The sequence below is a fragment of the Rhinolophus sinicus genome, linkage group LG06, assembly GCF_036562045.2.
Source record: "Rhinolophus sinicus isolate RSC01 linkage group LG06, ASM3656204v1, whole genome shotgun sequence".
Taxonomy (NCBI): domain Eukaryota; kingdom Metazoa; phylum Chordata; class Mammalia; order Chiroptera; family Rhinolophidae; genus Rhinolophus; species Rhinolophus sinicus.
Window position 1 is genome coordinate 30,446,719 of NC_133756.1, and position 24,868 is coordinate 30,471,586.

At 34.1% G+C, this 24,868-nt stretch overlaps 1 protein-coding gene across 7 annotated transcripts in view; it reads left to right on the forward strand.

Moving 5' to 3' along the window:
- The window catches only part of ATG4C (autophagy related 4C cysteine peptidase), a 64,309-nt gene extending 42,390 nt beyond the window's left edge, over window positions 1-21,919 (forward strand). For all 7 annotated transcript variants that reach the window (XM_019731427.2, XM_019731407.2, XM_074334838.1 and 4 more), the window contains 4 exons: window positions 293-371; window positions 1,032-1,108; window positions 7,268-7,387; window positions 20,760-21,919. In XM_019731427.2, the coding sequence (XP_019586986.2) occupies window positions 293-371; window positions 1,032-1,108; window positions 7,268-7,387; window positions 20,760-20,927 (444 nt within the window). In that variant the 3' untranslated portion in view covers window positions 20,928-21,919. The remainder of the gene's footprint in view (window positions 1-292; window positions 372-1,031; window positions 1,109-7,267; window positions 7,388-20,759) is intronic.
- Window positions 21,920-24,868: the final 2,949 nt, after the last annotated feature.

Below are 24,868 nucleotides of genomic sequence, written 5' to 3' on the forward strand. Positions count from 1 at the left end.
CTTTATGTGGTAATGTTGTCTGTCTCTATATCTGATGTATAGTAGTTGTTTAATGTTGTTGAGTGACATGCTGATCAGAATATTTGATTTAGTCATGCTAATGTTGAGTGATTTAAAGAAGAGGGAGGGTAGTTTGATAGACAAAGGATTTCAGAACAGGAGGGCAAGTGTAATACAAATAAAACTGGTGGTGAAAAATTTGGGAATGACTAATATTGGGAATACAAATTTGGTTGTTTTGAATAATTACCATTAATTTCCTGACTCAAATCTGATTTAATTTCTTTGGCAGGGCATTTTAAGCCTTGAATACTGTGTGGGAATTATTGGTGGCAAACCAAAACAGTCATATTACTTTGCTGGATTTCAAGGTTAGTGATTTAGTAAAATATATTTCCTCATTGTTTTCTTTTAAAAGTCAGAAAGTTAATATGGGATCATCTGGAAGCAGGATGATTAACAGAGCAAAATGAGTACCTTATAAATTCATCAGCCCTCCCATAACCACTCATTTGTCATTTGGTCCACAACGTAATTGGATTCTGTAAAATGTATGTTTAATTTCTGTTATTGCATAAACAAGGCATAATTTATTGGTTTCACTAAACTTCAGAAGACATTGCTTTCACATTCTGGCAGTTGCTATTTACATATTTACTTTTTTACCAGGTTTAGTGGTGCTAGTTGATGATAAAATGACAAGCAATATGTTCTTCCTGTCAGGATAAAGTAGTGCAATACATTTTTCATGTGCAAACTGTAGAATATAATTGTGTGTTTGTGAAAGTAATTTTATCACCAAAAATTAAATGACAGTCTCATCACTTTATAAAAATTCTGCTTATACAAGCATATTTGATTATGCAAAAGTTAATCTGTCCTGTGCAAATCTATGTTTCAGTCAATGAATATCAGTTTGGCAAGCTGTTACTCCCAGATTTTTTTCAGCTATTCTACATAGAAATTGGATTGTAAGCTGTGTAATAATAAGGTGTTTTTTGAATTACTTGTCTTCTGTTTTGCCCTTGTAGATGACAGTTTGATTTACATGGATCCTCATTACTGCCAATCTTTTGTGGATGTCAGCATAAAGGATTTCCCTCTTGAGGTACTATGGATTAAGAGCTGTTTTCTTATCATATGATGCAAACCCTGATTATTTAGAGATGTGTTAGGCAGCTATGCTTTTATGATATTACAACTACAGGTTAATAATCAATATTTTACAAGTTTGTAAAACCATAACCCATACCATGGTCAAAGGTTAAATAATTTGTAGCTGAGTTTTAATTTATGATATACTTTCTTCTCCATTTATCTCTGTCTCTAACTTGTTAGATACCCCAGCCCTACCAAAATAAATGATCAAGCCGTCAAGTAATTTTGTAGATAATGTAGCTGAACAGTACTGAAGAATAAAAATGTTAGGCATGTTTTAAAAAAGAAATAAAGGGGAAACAAAAGAAAAATAAAGAAGATGATGGAGTTGGGTTAGAATGATAAGGTAACTTAAGACTATCTGCTAAACTATTTTGCATAGTAATTAAAGTAATTCTTTTGTATAGTAATTAAATCTTAGCCTCTAGCTAAGACGTTTTTAAGAGCTTAGTTGGGTTTCCAATACTTGTTTTAGCTTTGATTTCTTAACATCTTTTCCTTTGTGTTGGTCATCTTGTGAGCCAGTATTTTAATTCAGAAAATTTGCATGAGACATAATTATTACATTGTTTTGGTTCTTGTTTTCCCAGTTGATGCTTTTATAGAGTTTTAAAATAATTTAAATCACTTGAGTGGCATAGATTACTTGACAAGTTCGAAGTATGGTTTAGTACTTTTAGTAATAGCTTGCTAGCTAATAGTAGTATCTAATAGTATTTCACAGGTAGATTATGAAAACATCAACTGCATGATTAAAATCTGATTCAGAAAGATACATTGTAAAACATTGTAGCATCTTTTGTAAACTATTACCTCAACGAAAGTGCAAGCATCTTGAGGCTAAAGGTCAGGTTTGCTTTCTACTTTCTTCCTTCATAGTATCTTGCATGTGAACCTTAATAAATATTTCTAGTTGACTAATTGATGCCACAGGAGGTACTAGAGAATTGTGCTATGTGAACCACACTGTAGTTCTTTTTCTACTGCGGTGTGGTCTTGTGACGCTGAGTCCTATGTCTAAGTTACATTTCTAGTGTGTATGTGCCAACTTGACTCCTTAAAAAAAGTAGATACTTGAGATTCAGATGGAAAATTATTCATAGTGTTCTAGTATTATCTAAAATAGGCAAATTAAAAGATTACTGGTGTTCATTATTTTGGCCAGTAGAGAGAGACTAGTTATCTGATATTTTGAGAGACTACCAAGATGCCAGGTGAATTAATATCCCAGTTATGTCTACACAATCAATATTAGAAAGATTGCCATTCATTATTGGGAGGTTGTTGCAACACTTTACAAGTGAATCAATAAAAGCTTGAAGTAGGGTGGTGGTAGTGAGAATGGAAAAGAAGAATTGATTTTAAGAGACTTTCTAAAGTAAAATTTGGTGGAATTAGGTAACTTCTTAAATTAAATGCGTAGAAGCATTTATTTCTTATGCATTGAGACACCAAGGAAGTAGGTTTAGATGTTGCATTTTTAAGATGCTGCTAGAGTTACTTCAACCTGTCTGGGTAATTCCTCTGGACAATTTTTCATTTTTCTTAAATCAGGGATTTATCTCAGATTATTTATTGAATAGCATCATTTATTTTCCCATGAGAGTATAATATAAAAAATATAGCAAGTTATCTATCTTTGTACAGAAATATAATTTTACTTTCTGCTTTTTATCATATTTTAAGCTTAACAGGCTCCAAGTGGAGATTTTTTAACTACCCTGTATTACTAACCATCCTTGCCTTGTTATATTGGTTGTGTGTTTATGTGCTATTGAAATTTGCTGTTGTTTGATGTAATGAATTATATGCACATTCTAAAACCACCCTTATACCTCAATTATTAAAATTATTTTTGAAAGCAACTTTTTTTTTTGGATAAATACTTCTTTTGGTCAGTCGATGGAGAAATTAAAATCTTAGACCTTTTATCTGATTCTGTGTAAACAATTGCTATGAATAATTTTAAGTGAGCGTCCTGAATCCAATAGGATTAAGAAAATTTTAAAAGTAGTATATCAGAATATTTGAGATTGAAGAAGAGATTTAGCAGGTTATATCCTGTGTTGTTCTTCTGGCATAGAATTCCTGTATGTCTAGAGTTGAATATTTAAAAATTTGAAATCTAATCAGACCAAGGTATTTCTTTCTTTTTAAACTATGATTTATTGAGCTCATTCTATGTGCAAGATACCGTCCTAAGCACTCTAGAGTCCTCTTGAACTTTTTCTTATCTGTAGTTGCAAATGCTTTGATTATATACATTTGTATTAATTTTTAATTCTTGTGACATTTTCCTATAAAAATATTAGTATATATATACTATTGGATTCCTATACTTTTAAGATAATCTTCCTCATCTTTAGTTATCTCCACTGAGTTTTTAATACTGTGAAGTGAATGTAAGTATGCAGTCATATTTACATCATAAATTGAGCAGTGGGGATATGCCAGGGCAATCCTTGGTCCAGATTGAGGAATAGAGCTTATGGTTTAATGCAAGGACATATTATAATGTGTAAACTCATACTCTATGATTTTCAGATAGAGAATGGAGTTCAAAGATGCAGCGTGAACAACCTTAAAGGAAAAGTCATGAAAGGACAACATGAAATTAGAAGGGAATGAGAAGAAGAACTCTAATAGGCCTTAGCAATGAGGGCACGTTGACTTGCAACCCGCATTGTCAATGGTTAGGACAGGCAGAGTTGTAACTGTTAGGCTGAGAGGACTAGTGAATATATATATTTCAACTCTATAAAGTATATATGTGTTTATATACGTATATAAAATATGTTTTTATTTGTGTGTGTGTATGCATTTAATAAGTTAAGATTTCATAAACCAGAGACTATTGCTTCATGTTATTTATGTGATACTTTGAGAATGACCAGTTTTAACTCCTACAAATACCAAATTCTATTCTAGTATTAAGATAATATTCTATTACTGTAATATTAATATTCTATTAATAAGATAAGACTCATTAGCAGACATGTTAGTCTGTTCTAATTCCTGGGCCCCTAATTTCAAGTTTCTGGTTTTAGAAAGTTCATACAGTGGTGACTATTTTAATCTAGTGAATTTAATCCTAGTAAATTCAGAGACTAGTCGCCTTAAAGCTATTAGAATGATGTGATGTGATTAGATAGATGGATGAGTGAATTCATCAGTGAAAGATGTACCCTTTATGAATTACACATGTGAACTGCAGTTATTAATAGTAGGAAGTGCTTATTAGTAAGGGATTCTTTAACTAAGGAAGCTTCATGTAAATTGCCACACCTAAAAGTATTTCATTATGTTTGTATGTTTAGGTCATAGAATCCACTATTCCAAATAATAGGCTTAGAGCCCTGCCTAGCATTTAATATAGGTGCGTAGTAACTATTGTTAAGGCAATGAATAGTTTTGAAACATGAAATAAAGGAGAATTCACTCACTTTGACCAGTTCTCTCAGAAGTATGTTTCATTGTCACAGATTTGTATCTAGTGAGCTCTCCCTAAAATGTGGGTGTGAATTAGAAACTGCTAGCCTTACCAATAATTAGAATTTTCAAAATTAAAAAAGAAATCGTAAGTGCATAGCTCAAAGAATGATCACAAACTGACCATAGCCTAGTAATACCACTTGGGATAATATTTGGAAGTGATTCTGAATTATAAATTAATGTTGGTTTGAATTCAGAATATTCATGGGTGAACAAAGGAATATAATTTTAAGTTTAAATGATATCATATGCCTCTGTAGCATGAATCCTTGTTCGTAACACCCAATAACAATTTCAGTTTTCAGTGATCAAAGATTTATATCTATGTTTTTGTGAATAGTTAAAAAAGTTCTTTGTAGATACCAAAACAATCATGAATAACAATTTAGTAAGTTTGCATTACCATCTATGATAATTGAAGCAATACAGTGGAATACTGCAAAGCATATTCTGGTTTATTCTCATTGTTTCTTACATGAAAACTTTAAGCAATACTTTAGAACAATATAGGGCGCCCTTGTACATGAGTTAAAAAATATTTTTTTGGACCTTGTACAAACTTTTGACCCTTCTTTCTTATCCCCCAGGAGTAAAAAACTAAATAAATATTCCTTTTTATTGGCTTGGGAAGGAGTTGGGCAAATGACTGTTTTTAGATACCTTGTATAAAGAATAATTTTTGGAAACATTAACCTAGCGAGCTCTGTGCCTTATAGACCAGTATACTCCTATATATTGTTAACTAACAAGTTTACTTAGCTCTTCTATGCCTTTCTAGATCTGTTTTTAATATCCCCTTATAAACAAAACAGATGAAGCAATGTTAGAAAAAGTTCAACTAAGACAATACTTGTGTTGACTGATACCCTGGAGGTTCCAGTTTAGCTAGTTGGATCTCACTATATAAAGTAAGTGTTAGCTAAGCATTTAGTAGAAGTCATAGTTTTGAAAACACATTTGTTTGGTCTATGATGTTGGATTTGAATCTTATGTGTAATTGAACTATCCATAAGGGAATAAGAAGCGGCTTGGACGTATGCATGTTGCATACCCTCTGATGTTAATATGGGATACTAAGTGGATCAGTAGGACATACAGGGAGAGAAAAGATGATTTTGATTGATTCACCAAAACACAGCAAATGGGAAAGCCTGCATTTTCCCATATCTTGACAGGTAGTTTCAAGTGAAAATCCCTTAGTTTTAGGCACCAAATATAGAGAAATTTTAACTTTTTAAGTTCAAATTCAGCCTAGATTGTTTTTCTTTTTTTAAGGAGGGTGCAGCTCACAGTGGCCCATGCGGGGATCAAACTGGCAGCCTTGGTGTTATTAGCACCTCGCTCTAACCAACTGAGCTAACTGGCCACCCCAAGATTGTTTCTTAATTGAGCTTGTTCTTTAATCCGAAAATATAAACTATACAGCAAAGAATTTCCCACACCTGTCTCCCATCTGCCAGTTTTATTCCTCTCCCTTAAACTTGTTAATTTTTGTATATCCTTACAGAATTTATGCAAATATAAACAAATATGAATATATATTGTTATGGCTCTCCTTTTGTCCATAAACATCTTTTCTTTTATACGTACAAAAAAGACTTGGTAGCATCAGTGATTTTTAGGGACAAGATCTATGAGCATTCAAAGAGTAAAAAAAAAAAAAAAAAAAAAAAATATTTAAAACAAAGTACCAGATTGTGGTAGTGAAGAAAAAAACGATTGGAATCATTAGCTTTGTATTCTGCGCTTTTCTTACTTTTGTATTGTCTAAAGATTCATACTCTACTCATAGCCATATCCCAGTAGCAAGGGTAGAGACTAGAACTGCCCCCCCAGCCCATTTACATCTGTGGCGCTGTGACCACTTGAGAAAAGAGAACTAAAGGGACAGGAGGGAAGGTAAGGAGAGCAAGGACCATAATAGAGCAGTTTTCACTTGTGTCCTGTTTGGGAATAAACATGAACTTAATGTGCAGTAGAAGAGTGGGTTGGAAGAATGTGCAGTTATGTACTAATTGTGTCAATTGCCAAAACTCTCAAGTTGACTTCTTTTCACTGTGGAACATTTACATGAATCTGTCTATTTGTTTAAAAAGTCATAATATCCTTATTAAACACACTAAAAAATTTTTAACAAAATTTTCACTGTGGAACATTTACATGAATCTGTCTATTTGTTTAAAAAGTCATAATATCCTTATTAAACACATTAAAAAAATTTTAACAAAACGGACTTAATTGTACTTTCATCGAAATGGCTAACTTGATTCTAAACCTTGTATTAGCTTATTCATCTCTTTCAGTGGCACATTTTTCTTCCTTTCTACAAGTGTTAGAAATGCATACTACTTTGACACATACTCTTTTACAGAATGGCACTAATGTCACATAAGGTGGATGTTTGATTAATTGAATATACCCGGTGCTGGCTGTCATATTTTACAGCTTTGGAAAGCAGGAAGGCCCATCTGCATTGGATAGGCTAAAACACTATTTGAAAAACATGTTTATAGTTTTGAAAAAAGCTAGATGGCAAATTTTAAATGAAGTAATCTTGTAAGTACTTATGTACATCAAATAAAAATAAATTAATCCTAAAGAACTTTTAAAATTACAGACATTCCACTGCCCTTCTCCCAAAAAGATGTCATTTCGAAAAATGGATCCTAGCTGTACAATAGGATTTTACTGTCGAAATGTTCAGGACTTCAAACGAGCTTCTGAAGAAATCACTAAGGTACTGTTATTTAAAATATTATAATAATGTTTGTAAATGACCTAATTTTTATTAGAGATAGCCTATAAAAAGACAAAGATCTGTAAATTATGATACATTTGTTAAGTTGCCCTTTGGGTGTTAATATTAGGAATATTGTGAAGGAGAAAATGAAACTATTTGGGGATTCCTAGCCTCTGATACTGATGAAACCAACTAGGTAGTAGTGACCAGTTGAGAGTATTGATTGGTCCACTAGGTGGCACTGTTGAAATAAAAATCCCTTTGCAAAGGCATTACGTTATATGGGCAAGCAATTTGGTTATATTTTATTTGAAGAAGATTTTAAAAGGGCAGTACCTTAGGGGGTAGAAAAAAAAATTAATGAAGTATTTGATCAAGCCAAATTGTGCATTATTTCTTGTTAGTTCAAGTGCTTCTTTGATTTTTTTAAAAAGAAAAATGGTATTTTTGGATTTCTCAGAACTGCTTTATCAAATGAGCTGTGTTGTTACCTTCCAATAAGCTTGTCTAATCTGATCTATTGTACTTATAGGATCTTTGAAATAGGTTTATTTAACTCCTTCTCATTATCTTTAAACTTCTGCGTTTTTCTGCTCCTTGAGTACAGTACTGCTGAAACATTTATAGAGCCTCAAGGATTGTCTATATTTTTAGTGCTTTAGAAAGTCAAAAAGATAACTTATTTGGGAAGTAAGCATAACTGGATGGGCTGGTTTATTAGTAACAATAGCTATAGGTTACCATTTTATGGGTAAGTAAAACCAGTACTAGAATCACTTTTGGGAATTTTAAACTTGAGCTCAAAGATAATAGTACCTTACGACTACTTTACTTACAGTTAATTTTTTCAGGAAAATAGACATAGTGGGTTGAAATTTGATTTTTATAATGCAAAAATAAAATGAAAAAGTTAAATAAAAAGTTTCGTATAAGCTAGGTTTAGTTTACTTGACCTAAAAGAGGAAATTTAACAGAACCATGGCAGAAAAATGAATGAGGAGAAAAGGAGATATATGAGAACCTTCCTTTATTCTTCATTTCTCACAGTTGTCGTCTTTCTCAACCTGGAAGGGCAAGTGAACATAACAAAATATGTATCCTCTTCTTTCCTCCTCTTTTATTACTTAAAATTAGTAATAGTTGTATATTTTAGTTTGATAATTCTGTGTCCTTATAAAATATTATGGATGTGCTAAAATATACAAATCTAAGTGATGTTGTAATATAGATACTGATGAATATTTTCCATTAAAAAGTTCCATTTTTTCTGCTTCTATTAATTTATTTTCTATCTAGGTTAAAATAAGTCTATTTAGAACAGTAAAGTGGTCTACTCCTGGAATAGAAACAAGTTATTATAACCAAGTTGAAAAAACAAGATTCGCAAATGAGTTGCATGTTGATATTTTCTGATTAAAAACAGATGGTTTTGTGGTTTTTACATTGATAGTTATGATTTTTACATTGGAAAACTACTTAGAAATCATTGCTCTTGATGCATCAGAGTAATATGCAATATGAAAGCAAAGAGAAACAATATTGAAATATCATTTGGAAATACTGAGAATTTTGCCAGAGTCAATTAACTTTGCTTTAATAAAAGTGTTCTTAAGTTGATAGCTTTTTGCAGCAGTATCAAAAACTCACTTTGTCAATTAATAACTTGATCATTAACTAGTGCTTGGAAGGTTGTAAATTAAGCAGTTTTCCTTTGCTTCCTAAAAAAAAATGAATTTGACATTTTTAGTAAAACAGTTCTTTTTTTCTCTTTAAAAATGAAAACAACTTAAAATTACTTGTTTGTAGATAAGGATGTATTTTGAGTTTTCTTATTTTGAAAATGAAGCTAGATAGTGTAGATTCTAATGTTTAATTTGTAATGCTATATGAATGAATATTCTAAAGTCTTAAATACGTGATTTTTAAACTGTTAATAAAAATTGTTAAATTAATTCAATTTTAGCAGAACTCAGTTCAGCAAGGATCTGAGTAACTATCATATTGAAAGCATAAAATGACCAAGACATAATCTTTACTTTTTTTTTTAAACTTTATTAATGAATCCAGTGTTTTTTGTTTTGTATTTTAAAAATTTTTTATTGGGGAATATTTGAGAATAGTGTGTTTTTCCAGGGCCCATCAGCTCCAAGTTGTTGTCCCTCGATCTAGTTTTGGAGGGTGCAGCTCAGCTCCTAGTCCAGTCACCATTTTCAATCTTAGTTGCAGGGATTGCACCCCACTATCACATGGGGGAATTGAACCAGCAACCTTGTTGTTAAGAGCTCGCGCTCTACCCAACTGAGCCATCTGGCCACCTGTAAATTTCAATTACATATGTAATTTTTTTCCTTAAGCTCAGTGGTAGCACATGGGTATTTTTATGTTATTCTTTGTATTTTTGTGTGCTTGAAATTAATAAAATCAGTATACTGTTAAAGTACAAACTTCTTCAGCTTGGCATTCAAGACTTTCAAATATTATTCCAACCTCTTTTCTAGCTTCCTCCTTCACTAGTTCCTACAGCAGTGTTTCTCAAGCCTTGGACATTTATATACATCCTTCATTATCTTTGCTATGTATGCTGTCTCAGTTATGATTAATGAATATTTTCTTTTCATCATTTTTAACTTAAATAGCCTTGTCCAAATCAGTAATAAATAGGAAACTACATGTATGGTATTACCATTATATTTTTCTAATATGAATATAAACATACACTCATAAGTATTAAAGTATTTGTCCCAGTGCCACCCAACAACATCAGCAGTGGTTCTCAGATTTGATGTGCAAGGTTACTTGGGAGGCTCATTAGAAATGCAGACTCCCTTCCGGGACACACCCCTAGAGATTCAGGCAGTCAGAGGACAGAAATTCTGCCCTCGATGTATCCTTGGCACCTACCAAATTGGACTATTTGCCATTCTCTAGACAAGCTCTACATTTTTCTCTTCTGGTACCTTTCCTCTTCTTACTTCCTCTGCTTGAAGTACACTTCCTTCTCCCGAAGCCAACAGAAATTAAGCCTAAACTTTCAGGCCCAAATTAAATAGCACCATCACAATAAAGAACTTTGATTTGGATGAGACATCCTTCTCATTTCAACACCCTTCCTTCCCCTATCAATTTATTTCTATTTCTATGGTGGATGCTTATCATAGTCAAGGTAATAGATGTCTCTCGTCTTATTCCCCTCTTGAACTATATACTACTTGAGGGCAGAAGCCTTATATGTTGATCAAAAAATTAATTTAATCAACAGATATTTGAGTGATCTCACCCCTACCATTTGAGCAAAACTCCTTTTCAGGGTCACTGATGACCCCACATTGCTAAGTCCCTTGGTCATTTCTTAGTCTTCCTCTTACTCATCCTGACATTAGCATCTCACATAGATGAAAGTCCCCTGCACCTTTCTTACACCTTCTTCATTTGGCTTTCAGGAGCAAAACTGTCTTGGTTTTTCTCATTCTTTGCTAGTTATTCCTTCCCAAGTCTCCTTTGCCTGCTCTTCTCCCCAACCTCTTAATGTTGAACTACCCCAGGGCTTAGTCTTTGGTTCTCATGTCTTCTTTATCTTGGTGACCTAGCTCATCTAGTCCCATAGCTTTAAATATCAATTGTAAATCAATTAAAACCAAGATCATTACCCCAAACCTCTCTTCCAAACTATAGATTTTATATGTCCAACTGCCATTCAACACTCTTTGTATGTGATGTGCATATCCAAAACCAAATTTCTGATTTTCTTTTTAAACCTGTTCCATTCATAGTTTTCCTCATCTCATTTGAGGGCAGTTTTGTCCTAGCTGCTCAGGCCCAAAGCTTTAGAGTGATCCCTACTTTCTTTGTGTCTCTCGTATCCCATAACCAATTATATGTTCAAAGTACATCTAGAATCAGACCACTTTTCATGCCTCCCCTGCTATTATCCTGGTCTGAGCCACCGTCATGACTACAGTGGCCTCCTAATTAGTTTCTAAGCCCCTCTGCAACCTATTCTCAATGTAGCAGCCCAGATAATCCTTTTAAAACATAAATGGAATCATACCATTCCTCTCCTAAAAACCTGCCTTGACTTCCCAGTTTACTTAAAAGTTACGAAGTTCTCACCATATTTTCCAAGGCCGTGGAGGATCTGTGTCTCCATGCCCTTCCCCCTTATCTCAACCTCTCATCTCCCATTTTGCCTCGCTCTCATTGTGCTTTCACCATGTAGGCCTCCGTGCAGATCCACTAACCCAGCAGGCAGACTCCTGTCGTAGAGCCGCTGCACCAGACTGGGATGCTCTTCCCTCAGGTATCAGCCTGGCTGACGCCTTCACCTCCTTTCACTCTTGGCTTAGATGTCTTCTCCTCAGTGAGGCCTAATTGGACCATTTTGTTTAAAAATGCAGTCTTCCCCACCATTCCCTCTTACTTTGTCTTTTTCCTTTTTCCTTAGCACTTATTACTTTCTAATACACTGTACAATTTACTTATCTATTACGTTTATTATTATCTGTCTTCCCCAGTGGAATATAAAGTACACAGCACTGTTTTGCCTGTTTGGGTCACACTGCCTGATGTAGCTCAAAGCTCTCTTCCTCTCTCTCCCTCCCTCAATGTCTCTAAGTAGTTAAATCATGTTGTTACTTTTGTGTTCCTTTTTTTGGTTCCTGCATGGTATATATGTGATAAAAAGTTACCAATTGTGATTGTAGGTTGTCCATTTCTCCTTTAAGTTCTCTTTTTGTTATATGTATTTTGAGACTGTTATTAGTTATATACAAGTTTGGGTTTGTTTGGTCTTCTTATTGAATTGACTTCTTTTATAATTGTATGACTGTCTAACTTTAGTAATATTTCTTTTCTTAAAGTCTATTTTTTGTGCTTTGTTGGAACATATTTTAATCCTACATATATTTTAAATTCCACGAGGCATTGTGTTTTAAACAGTCAATATTACCCTTTCTGATGTCATTTATTCTTTTTTATATTACTCTGCTTCATTCTGGGATCATTTTTCTTCTCTCAGAAGAACTTCCTTTACTATTTCTTCTATTGCTGTTTTCTGGTGATAGATTTTCTATTTTTGTTTGTTTGAATACATCTTTATTTTGCCTTCATTAAAAGAATTAAAATAATTACAACCTTACCAGAGAGTTGTAAATAGAGTACAAATAATTTTTTGTCCTGAGCCCTTTGAGTAAGTTGCCAACCTGATGCCCATCACCCTTGAATAACTGAGTGTGCAGGTCCTACAAAGACATTCTCCTACCTAACTACAATACAACTGTCAAAACCAGGAAAGTAGCCCTGTATATAATCACCACGTAATCATCAGAAGCTAGTCACGTTTTTCTAATTGTCCCAGTAATGCTCTGCATAGCAAGAGGATCCCATTCAGAATAAATATGTTGTGTTTATTAATCTTGAATCCTTTTTAAATCTAGACCAGTTCCTCATCTTTCCTTGACTTTCATATGACCTTGATATTGTTGAAGATTACAGGACACTTTAGGGTTTTTTGTTTTGTTTTGTTTTTTACAAGATACTGTGGAAATTTTTGTAGCATGTCCCCTCGGTTTGGGTTTGTCTGATGTTTCCTCATTATATTTTCAGGTTATGTAGCTTTGTCACATATATCACAGCAGTGCTGCTCTATGTTCTTACTGCACCCTGGTGGTTGGCACATGATTTCAATGTGTCCCTTTATTGGTTATGTTAACTTTGATCACTTGATTAAGGTGGTTCCAATCTGGCTTCCACACACCCAGTAGACCAGAATGACTTTCCTACCCCATGGATGCTTTTTTTTCTCTAGCCTCATCTAGTGGCTTTAGAAATGAATTGTTTGTGAAGGGAAGGGAAGAGGAAAAGCTTGCCTTTATTGTTGAAGGATGTTTTCACTGAGTAGAATTCTATCTTAGCAGTTGTTTTGTTCAGTACAGTGGAATAAAAGGTGTTTACTCCATTGTCTTCTGGCCTTTATTATTTCTTGATGTTTGTACCTCTCTAAGATTTTTCACTTCTTAAGATGAGCTTGTTTTGGTTGCTCTCAGGTGCTTTCCAATAGTTGCTGGCTTTTCCTACTTTATTTGTTTCTTATAATTGTTCTTGGTGGCAGGATTAATCTCATCCTGGCCCTCTAAATAATTATATTTACAAAATACTTGTTTTAGCTATTTTTAAGTTGTAAGATGTGACTATAAAATTATAAAGCCCCATTTTAAAAAGCAACATAAAATTAGTTTTATTTCTATATTTCATTGGAATTTTACCACAGGAGTACTGTTTATAGAAAGGAGCATAGTTTTAGCTTATATCCATACAAAGAAATGTTGTTATTAAAGTAAATTATAAAAGTAAAATAAAGTAAACCAAGTGAAAATAATTTAGTTACTCTCTAAATGCAACTCCATTTTTCCATGGACTCAGGTCTTAAAACTCAGTACTCAATCCGGATACCTTGCTCTATGTCTTACTCCATGTCCAATTCATCAGCAAATTCCATCATCTCTCCTTCAGAATATATTTAGAATTTGGTAACTTCTTACCACTTACCAGTATTACCCTCATCCACCATCCTAGCTTCCTTAGGATTATCGCCCCAGTTCTGCTTCCTTCTAGCATCTAGTGTTGCTGTTGAGAAGTTTGATGTCATTCTGAATTCTTTTCCTCTGAATGTGAACATTTTTCCTCTCTCAAAGGTTTTGGGTTTGAATTCCATTTCCACCACCCCATTCATACCCTTGGCCGCATTCCTCAACCTCTTTGTACATTAGTTTTCTTATGCAATGAAAATTAATAGCTACCTCGCTCTGTGGCCTCACTATGAGGAGTAAATGATTTACTAAGTGAATGTCTGATTTATAGTAGGTACTATATAAAGTGTTAGCTATTATCTGTACCTAGTATTCTGAAACTTCATTATGTGTCTTGGTTTGCATTCTTTTTCATCAGTTGTCCTGTTTCCTTCCATTTTGGGAAGTTTTCTTTAAATTGAAAAAAACAAAAAGCCAATATTATTTCCTCTTGTTTTCTTCTTTCTTTCTGGAACTCTTATTATACAGCTGTTGGACCTTCTGAATTGTTCCTCTAATTTTCCTTTTTTCTTCTGTTTTTCACGTCCCTTTTTATTTTGTACTGGGAGATTTCCTCTACTTTATCTTATAACTCTTCTATTGTTCTTAAATTTCAATTATGATATTTAAACTTCTAGGAGTTATTTTTATTTTTCTATTATTCTTTTTCATAGTATTCTCTTCTTTTTTTAATGAATTCATTGTTTCCCCTTCTCCCCAAGGAAATTAATTATAGTCATTTTGACGTTTACTTCTCCTTTTACCATTTATGTTTATGGACTCGCTTTTTTAAAAATTTTGTTTTAATCTTCCAGTTTTCCATTAGATGCTTTCCCTCAAATGGCTGGTCATCTGTGTCTGTTTATATTTGAGTGAGGGACTGAGAAGCTGAGTAGAGGTTCTGTGAGGCACTGAAAAGCTGAGTAAAAGTTCTGTGTTGAGCTTTTTAGCTGGTGAACTTGCCTTTTCATTGGGTGACCCCCAAATCTTAGTAAATGGTGATCTTTCCTCTAGCGTTGCTTAATTTTTTCAGAGAAAGGTTCTTCCATCTGCCTGTAGAATGTATGTTGCCTGCTGGTGCTCCAGGAATAGGGAGTGAAGGATGTTGAGGGCCCTACAGTTTAGTATTTTAGACTGTCACTTAATTCCTAATCTTCTGTAGTCATCACTGTGCCTGCTGTGCTGGAGTTTATAGCTTTATTTGTTGTTTTCCAAAGAATAAATCTTTATTTTCCTGTGTGTAGGATGACTGGTGGGCAGTGAACAGGGGTAGTGGTTACAAGGAGGGACCTGGGAATTGAGTCTATATGCAGGCTTTCAATCACTTTCCTTGTTTTCAGTTTGTGTCTCACTCCTGTTTTTGTGCCTTTATGTACTGTTCCTCTCCAAGGACTGCAGGATGAACTTGCTCATCTTTCACAGGTTTCCTTCCAACACACATCCCTCCTAGGCCCTGAACTTAGATTATATCTCCTCTGCACGGCTGTCTTGTAAAGGGCCTGATGTTATTTTTTTTATCTTATCTCATACCCCTTTTCTTCCTCTTTTTTTCGCTTGTTACCAGCCTAATGATGATCAAATAAAATACCCCTGTTGAATGATCAACTTACTACCTAATGCTGGCATTGAAGGCCAGAAAAATCTCCAATAAAAATGTATTAGGAAGTTAATCATTTCGTTATGGAATGGATATCAACACATGAAAAAATATTTACACGTGGCCAGTTGTCCTATAGCTACAGAACACAATTTATATTACAGCCATTGAGTCCTAGAGATTCAAGAGATCTTAGAGGTTATTCAATCCAAGGCTAACATTTGTTGAGTCCTTTTCATACTGTGCTAAGCACATTATATATGTTACCTCATTTAATCCACACAAGATTGTTGAAGTAAGTAGGTATCTTCATTTTATAGATGAGGAATCTTACACTTACAAAGGTTCAGTAACATTCATAAAAGTCACGACTAATAAATAAGTGGCAGGGCTGAGATTCAAACCTCAGGCAGTTTTAGCTTGAGAATATGTGCTCATAAGCATTATTCTATACAGTCTCCTATTTATACATCAACCCATGGTCCAGACAGTTGACTATCTAATCTTTATTTCAGGTAATGGTGATCTAATTATTTCCCTTGGAGGTTTTTTTCCCCATTTTTGTACAGACTCTTATCGTTAAAGAAGCTTTTCCTATATTGAGTTGGAATCAGCCTCCATGTAACTTTTACTCCTTTGTTTCCTAGAGTAAGAGAATAAGTTGGCTTCCTCTTCTGGGGCAAAATTCCCATTTTCTCCAATGACACATAATTTCCCATACCCATCGCTATTTTGCTAAAATGTCTTTTTGAAAACACTTGAGTGTTTCAGGTCTATGTTCATGATTATATTTCCCCTCCATCTAGTTCTGTATTCTCCAAGTGAAATCTGAAGAATATTTTTCTTTCATAGGTTTTTTTTTTTACCTCTGGGATTTGATGATAGCAACTCTGATTTCTTTTAAAATCTTCAGGGACTTAAAATTTAGTTGGGAAGACATGAAATGGATACTAAAATGACACTACAAAAGTATATTAAAAATGCCAGAAGACTAATATTATGACAATAATATCAATAGTGATAATAGCCAATATGTAAGATGCCAGCCAATCTTCTAGTTACTTTACATGTATTACCTGACTTAATCCTCATAGCAACTCTGTGAAATAGAGGCTATAATAGTGACATTTTACAGCGAAGGAAAATGAAAGTCAGGTTAAGTAACTTGTCCAGGATCACACAGTTTATAAGTATCAGCCAGATTTTGTCTGAGATGAAGTTCCACAGTCCATGTTTGTAATCCTTACACTACACTAGAAAAATCTATAGGACTTTGGAGAAAGGAGTAATCACAGTGGACCAACGTACTGATCAGTGGAACTTTGTCTGAAACTTTAAGGACTGATAGAGTTTGTGCAATCAGAAAGGAAATATGAAGGGCAGCTATGTGATGGAAGCATCATGAGCAGAAACACTAAGGCAGAATGTCATGGGAAATTTATGGTAGAAAGTGATTAGGTGGAATGTTGAAGGGAACAATGGAACTTAAATCACTTGCTAATGCGGCGAACTGGGGCCTCTGTGATCTGGCTTCTGTGTACCCCTCTTCCTCTTGTCCTCTACCCTGAGCCACACGGGCCTTCTTTCTGTTCTTTGAACGTGCATCGCGTGCTGGCGTCCTAGGCCTTTGTACCAGCTGTTTTTTTGCCTGGAGTGCTCTTCTCCAAGAACTCTGCTGTATGACTCCTTATTGTCTGTCATTCTGGCCTCAGCTTGGCCTTTTCTGACCACACAACCTGCAGAAACCTTTCTTACCACAGTGCCCTGTTTTATTTTCATGGTGGTTCTTCTCTCTGAATAGTGCAAGTGCAAGTGCAAGTGCTACCAGTGTCCAATAGCTACCTCTTTTCTTTTTTGCTAAGAGAATCCTGATTTTATTTGGATCACAGCGTGCCCACCCAAATTCTCATTTTTCTTGGGCTGTCTTGTATTTAGATACAGATTGGCTAGTGAAATATAAGTGGATGTGTGCTGGGAGTTCCTGGGAAAGCTTTTGCTCTTCTGATGGAATGGTAAATATGGATGCAATGCCATCACTGCCCTTCCATCCACTGCCCCGCCTGGAATGCAAACTCAACACCTGGCATTTCATCATGAGGGAAAGGCCCAGGGAATTGTAGAAACTTTGAGAAACTCAAGTAGCAATGTCAGACTTTCTCTTATGTGATAAAACAATTTCTGTTACTTAAAGCCATTATTGTTTTTTATTTTGTTTTTGCTTGTCATTTGGCAACAAAAATGATTTCTAATTAATATAAATTATGTTACCTGTGATAGAAATAGGGAAAACTGGAAAGGCGCTAATTTTGGAAGGAAGAAATGATCATTTTATTTTGGTATGATCAATTTGAGTTGATGTTGCAACACGTCTCCACTTACTGGAGGAGGCGGTATAATATAGTGGATATAATAGAACCAGGCTGCTTAAGTTTAATCCCTGGCTCTGTCAGTCACTAGCTGTGTGAACTTGCACAAGTCACTTAACCCCTCAATATTTCAGTTCTCTCATCTGTAAAACATGGCTGGTAATAAAGCCTAACAGAAAAATGGTTGGAACTGAGAGTAGATAATATTTTTAAGAGAGAGAATATAGAATATATAGAGTCAAGGATCAATATAATTGATTAATATCTGCATTTTGGAATGCAGGAACAAGGGGAGTCAATGAAGGAGAAAGAAGAAATAGGTCTGAAAATAGGAAATCTGAAAGCAAAATGTTACAGAAATCAAGGGAAATAAATATTTTTGGAAAGATGCTCAGAAGTATTGATTGCTATAGAAATATCAAGAGAATAAGCACTAATAAAAGACATTTTCATTTTCAGACTAGAAGAGAGTATTTTCAGTATAGTGAGGGGTAAAAGTTGGGTTACGGCTTTTAATCTTAAATCTGTAAGACTTTACAGATTTAAGATTGACTAGTGAGGAGAGAGAGTGAAGTTAACATCACGTGTACATCTAACTTCAGCTCAACTACATGAACTCAAAATAAAACAGGTAATGCATTTTTCCAGTGGTACTCTATTACATACTGTACGTTACTATATTCTGTACTGTATTACACATGTGTACATGGTACTGACAGGGTTATATACACATAATTCTGTATAGTGCCCTTTAGACAAATTAAAGGCTTTTTGAAGGTGATTTTGATTATATTGATTTTACCTATCTTTGTTTTTTGTTATGGTCTGACTTGAGAACTTAGCCGCTACATTCAATGTAGCTCCACTGTGGTGAATGTAGACCACATAGGTATAGCCTTCTCTGGACTGGGTGTAGTTTTACATACGTGCTGTCACAGACTAGTGGAAAAGGTCTGGCCTGGGGAGAAGTGCTCATCTCCTGGTCTATTTCTGTTCTCACAACTGCTAGCATTATGATGGAAGAAATAGTTTACCTTATGTTCACCAGCTTTTTCCTTTGTAAATTCTGAAACCTGTCAACTTAGTACATAGGGAAAATGTAATAAAATATTTGTCCTTCGGAAAAGAAATCTATGATTTGTCTTTTAGGTAATAAAGCCGTTTCCTGTATCTCTGACTATATTATTAAAATAGAACAGAGGACTTGCCTATTCTAAAGTTATTGTTGAGCAAACCACCAAAGCCCCTTTTGGAAAGCAACTATAAGATAGTAAATTTAGTTATCTTAAATTCTAAAAAAAGAGTTCTTGCTGTTCAAGAAATACATGTTAGAAAGTTTGGAAAATAGAAGTATAAAAAAAATCACTAATTCTTTCATTCAGAGATCACTTATATTTTGTTGTATTTCCTTCTAGTTTTTTAAAAATACATATTTAAAATTATTTTAACATAATTTAGTTTTTATATATAACTTTATATCCTGTTTTTTTCTTTTAACATATAATAAATACTTCCCCAAGTTATTAAATAATTATATTGTATTTTTTGGTATGATATCTCATTTGATAATACTCCTATGTCATATACTGGGGATGCCGAAAAAAATATATACAAGTGGACACTTTGGTCAACATTGCTCAAGTAGTAGTTTGCCATAATCAGAAGTGTCTGGACTCTGATGGTAACCACTTTGAGCACCTTTTGTAATTGCAGAAGTCAAATGTGACTTGTATTCATCCTTTATTATCAGTATACATTGAGTATTACAATTTTAATACAGTTTTCCTTTCTTAAAATGTGTATACATATTTTTGGCACCGTCTGTAGATAACCTAATTTGGACTTTTTTTCATGTCGATTTTATATTATCCATTATAGAGGGACTTTAAAGTTTTGACAGTGTATCTTTTCTTATAATATAAAAAAGAAAACTAAAGTTTTCATTTTTGATAAAAGTTTCAGAATCAAATTTTCAAATAAATGGTTATTTTTTTAATAAGAAAGTCTGAAAAACATTCTTGATATGGTGCTTATAGCTGTGAAAGGTATATGAAAGACGTGTTGATAAATCATTAAGTTCTAATATCCCAATAATTCATTATTCATTTATCTCTTTTTGTTGTTGCTGCTGTTGTTATTAAGTCATCTTGGGAAAGTAATTTAAATCCTTTGGATCTCAATTTTCCCATTTATAGAATGAGAGTGAGTTAGATAACTTCTAAAGCGTCCTTTGGCATTTCCATTTTTATTTGTCCTAAAATTATTTCCTCCCTCCATGATTATGTACTGATATGTTTTCACTTAACCTGACTGTTCAGGTCAATTGTCCTTCAGTATGTATATATTTTAATAGATGTTATTTTTAGAATAGTTGTAGGTTCATAGCAAAATTGAGTGGAAAATACAGAAAGTTTTCATATACTCCCTTCTCTCACTATCAACATCCCCACCAGACATTTGTTACAATTGATGAACCTACATTGACACATCATTATCACCCAGAGTGTGTAGCTTACATTAGGGCTCACTCTTGGTGTTATACATTTACATGGGTTTTGACAAATGTAAATATTCGTCATGTATGATGATACTGGAATGACATGTATCCACTTAATTTTTGATGGTCTAGTCCTAATGAAGAAGCAGGTATTTAGCTGTAAATAAATTATACAATGCTGACCAACTTTTTGTCTTTTAGCTAGGACAGTAAAGCAATTGCACTGGATAAATGTAAATGAGAAAAGCTATTGAGCGATTCAGGGCTGAAACATTAGATTTCATCATCCGGTCCTACTGTGCACTATTGCATTCAATAAGAGATTCTTCTGTACTTTCTGTTACAGATGCTGAAAATTTCTTCTAAAGAGAAATATCCCTTATTTACTTTTGTAAATGGTCATTCCAGAGACTATGATTTTACATCTACTACAACCAATGAAGAAGACCTTTTCTCAGTGGATGAAAAGAAAGGATTACAAAGATTTAGCGCAGAAGAGTTTGTCTTGCTTTAGAAGATGAGGACATTTGTGCTTGATGAGAAGAACTTGAAGCAGGAAAAAGGAAAAGAAACAAGTATACTTGAAACTGATTTATTTTCACAAATAGCTTAATTTTATATGTTCTTTAAAAAAAGAACGTTTGAAAATATACAAGTTTTAAAGATATTTTTCTGAAAGAGAAGTGATTTAATGAATCTTGATTTCTAATAAATGACAGATGATTCTGTCTGCATTCCTATTTCGCTGAGATCGTCTAATGATAACTCTACCTTAACTGCAAGCCTTCCAGTCTTCAAATTCTTCCACCGGAGGCCACTAGTCTCATGAAGGTTTTGTGATATAGGCCCCAAAATCGGGATTACCAAATAGTTGCAAAAGCTTCAGTTTATACTAATGGCAAGAAGACCAGAGAATGAATCTTCCATGCTGCCTAGCCTCCTGATATTAATGCAACCAAAGGATACTTTTGTATGTATCTTGATATGTTAAATAGTAATTGTTAGCTGTGATATGCATACAATTATGTAAGCAGAATTGTGAGTTTTGGTAATACTTAGCAGTATGATTTTATAATGGCTCCTCATTTTTCTTGCTGTTGAATCTTCTCTGAGAAGTGAATATAAAGTATTGGTTTTTTTCCACAAATTTCAAGGTTATGTTATTAATAATAATAGCATCCAATCAGATCAGAGAAAGGCAATATTAAGGTAGGAATAGTGTGTATTTCCTATCTCAAAAATAAAATTTTATGGGAACTCTATTTACTATGCAGTTTTTAGATCTAAAGATAAGTACCAAGAAAGATATCAGTAGATGATCTATGTGATTTTCTTATGTGTATAAATCACTGTAGTGGTGTTTAGAAGCTGAGGCCATTTCTAAGGTAAATCTGCCTTAAAGTGTATTATGTGTTACTTAAAGGCAAATTTGTGATATAAAAGTACAGGAGTTATTAAGCCAGGATTATAACAGAAATACTTTAATAAAGATGTGAGAACATAAAATGCCTTTGTTTTGGTTTTAATGAGATTATTTTAATCCTTTCATTTGAAAAATCATTGGTTCAAATGAGTTGTTTATTTATAATGAAGGCAAATGATAATGTTGCTCTGAAAGCCAAATATTAACTTATTTTATGGAGATTCCATGTTTCAATGTGGAAAGGTGACTTATAAAGACATAACATTGGGGGCCGGGCGGCCCGGTGGTTTAGGTGGTTGGAGCTCCGTGCTTCTAACTCCGAAGGCTGCCAGTTCAATTTCCACATGGGCCAGTGGGCTCTCAACCACAAAATTGCCGGTTCAACTCCTCGAATCCTGCAAGGGATGGTGGGCTGCGCCCCCTGCAACTGGCAACGGCAACTGGACCCGGAGCTAAGCTGCACCCTCCACAACTAAGATTGAAAGGACAACAACTTGACTTGGAAAAAAGTCCTGGAAGTACACACTGTTCCCCAATAAAGTCCAGTTCCCCTTCCCCAATAAAATCTTAAAAAAAAAAAAAGACATAACATTGTGTATCATTTAAAGTCATTGATCTCTTCCATCAGAAAGCCTGTTTGTTAGGTTTAGAGTTGCATGCAAAGTGGACACAGAGTGAGCAGATTGCTTTAGTATGCCTGATGAGAGAAATCAGGTTTGGCATTTCCCAGGGAGGATAGTTTATTAAATTGAAATAAATAGTCTGAAATCTCAAATGTTCCTGTATCCTAAATACGATCTGGACAAATGAAGTCCAGTACTAATTTTCCTAGAAGGTCAAAGCAGTGCAGGAACAGGAAGTCAGTGGTAGGCCTGATTGTATACACTGCAGTCCCCTCCTCTAAATTATTGCAGTTTATTGTTCCTGTACACCTACAGTATTTGTAGGATTCTACAGCAAGCAAATCGGATGAGAGCACCCATACCTCCAAATGAATCAGGATTAATTTTAAGTGTTCTCTTACAAGAACTCTGGAAAAGTTTAGAGTTATAGGATAGCATTCTGTTCTCTTCTGAGCATATTTGGGGATCGATTGTATTTACGCAGGATATTGGGATGAGACAAAATTGTATCTGGACAAAGTTGAGATGAGAGGAGGCAGAAACTTTCGTAACATTGAATTATATTGAAAATACTCAGAATATTGTATACACAAATAAATCGTACAATACAATCATCCCTATGATGGAGAATAAACATTTAGAATCAGAAATTATCAGCATAATATGCACATAAAAACTATTTAACAATATATATGAGTGGATGCATGCATTCGTGAAAATTGAGAGATAGGCTGATGGAATAACAGGTAGAGAAAGCCTGCCTACCTGTTATTCAACTTCAGCTGAGGACCAGGCAAAAAGTTGTGATAATCTTTTATTGGAAAGGCAGCAATAAAACTACATCATTATAATTAGAATAGAGGTACTGTATATTCTGGTTTCAGACTTTTTTTTTTTTCTAAAGATTTTATTGGGGAAGGGGAACAGGACTTGATTGTGGAACAGTGTGTACTTCCAGGATGTTTTCCAAGTCAAGTTGTTGTCCTTTCAATCATAGTTGTGGAGGGCACAGTTTAGCTCCGGGTCCAATTGCCATTGTTAGTTGCACGGGGCACAGCCCACCATCCCTTGCGGGAGTTGAACCGGCAATCTTGTGGTTGAGAGCCCACTGGCCCATGGGGGAATTGAACCAGCAGCCTTCTGCATTAGGAGCATGGAGCTCCAACGTTCTGAGCCACCGGGCTGGCCCCAGACTTTGTTTTGAACACAGATTTTATTTAAAGTTCTGACAGCCAGTGAAACTTAGTCAATAAAGCTTATGGATTATCGTTTTCAGCCTGGAATAAAGGAAAGTAAAAAAGGACAAGATTCGAAGATGGGTGTTCTGTCAGAATTACGATAGGAGGATCCTCCATTTGGACATCAATATTAAGATACTAGATTTTGCCATTAACATTTCAGAAATGAATTTTAAAAATTTTTGATGTGACTTTTCATGGTGAAGGTTTCTTTCCTATCTTCTTCATAAGACTTGACACTTTGAATCCCATTTTATCAGTGTATTAAGCACCAGCAGTCAATCCTGAGAGTCATTTGTTGAATGAGTAAATGAAAACATCCTTTAGAGTGTAAGTATATCCAAAAGAATTTCCCTGTGGTATAGATTTTTCTGTTTTTACATTAAACTGACCCCATTAAATCTGTATTAGTGAGAAGACAACTTTAGCAAATTAAAATTTTAGGTCACTTTTGTGTTGTTAACCTTAGGATTTAACATTGTCCAAGAGCAAACATATCTAAAAGTATATATGTTAATTCTATCTTATTTTTAGAAGAATTAAAGGAACGAAACAGCAAAAATGACTTATCTGTATAATCCAATTGTATATCAGAAATCTCTATTTTTTTAAAGATCTCTAGTTACTTTCTAGTATTCCATGCCAGGAAGCACAGTATTTCTGGTCAAACCTTACTAATCCAGGTTTGTTTGTTTTTTCTTTTATCTGCTAATTTTTATGCTACTGGGAAAAGTTTCATTTTCATGAATTATCACAGGGCACCTTTGTAACTTGCATTGTATACCTGAGTCTTTTTGACTATATATTCATATAAACGTTATAAAAACACCATAAAAACATTATGAAGGATTTTCCAAAAAGGGGAAACAAGAGGAAGAACAGATAATGAGAAAACACTTTAAAATATTAAATAATGATATGAATGTCTATTGAAACAGACATAAGGTAAGGAGAAAACAGAATTTAAAATAATAGTCAAATAGAAGCAAGATATCCAGAATATATTGATAGAGGCAATTTCTTGGAAAGGATAAGGGATTATTATTTTCTATAAAAAGGAGAGCAAATGTCTTTTTAAAAATTTTAGAATATTTTTCATATGATATTTATTATAGTCTCAGTATTGTCAATCAACCACAATTCAGTAGTACTCTATTCAGTTGAGCTTTTA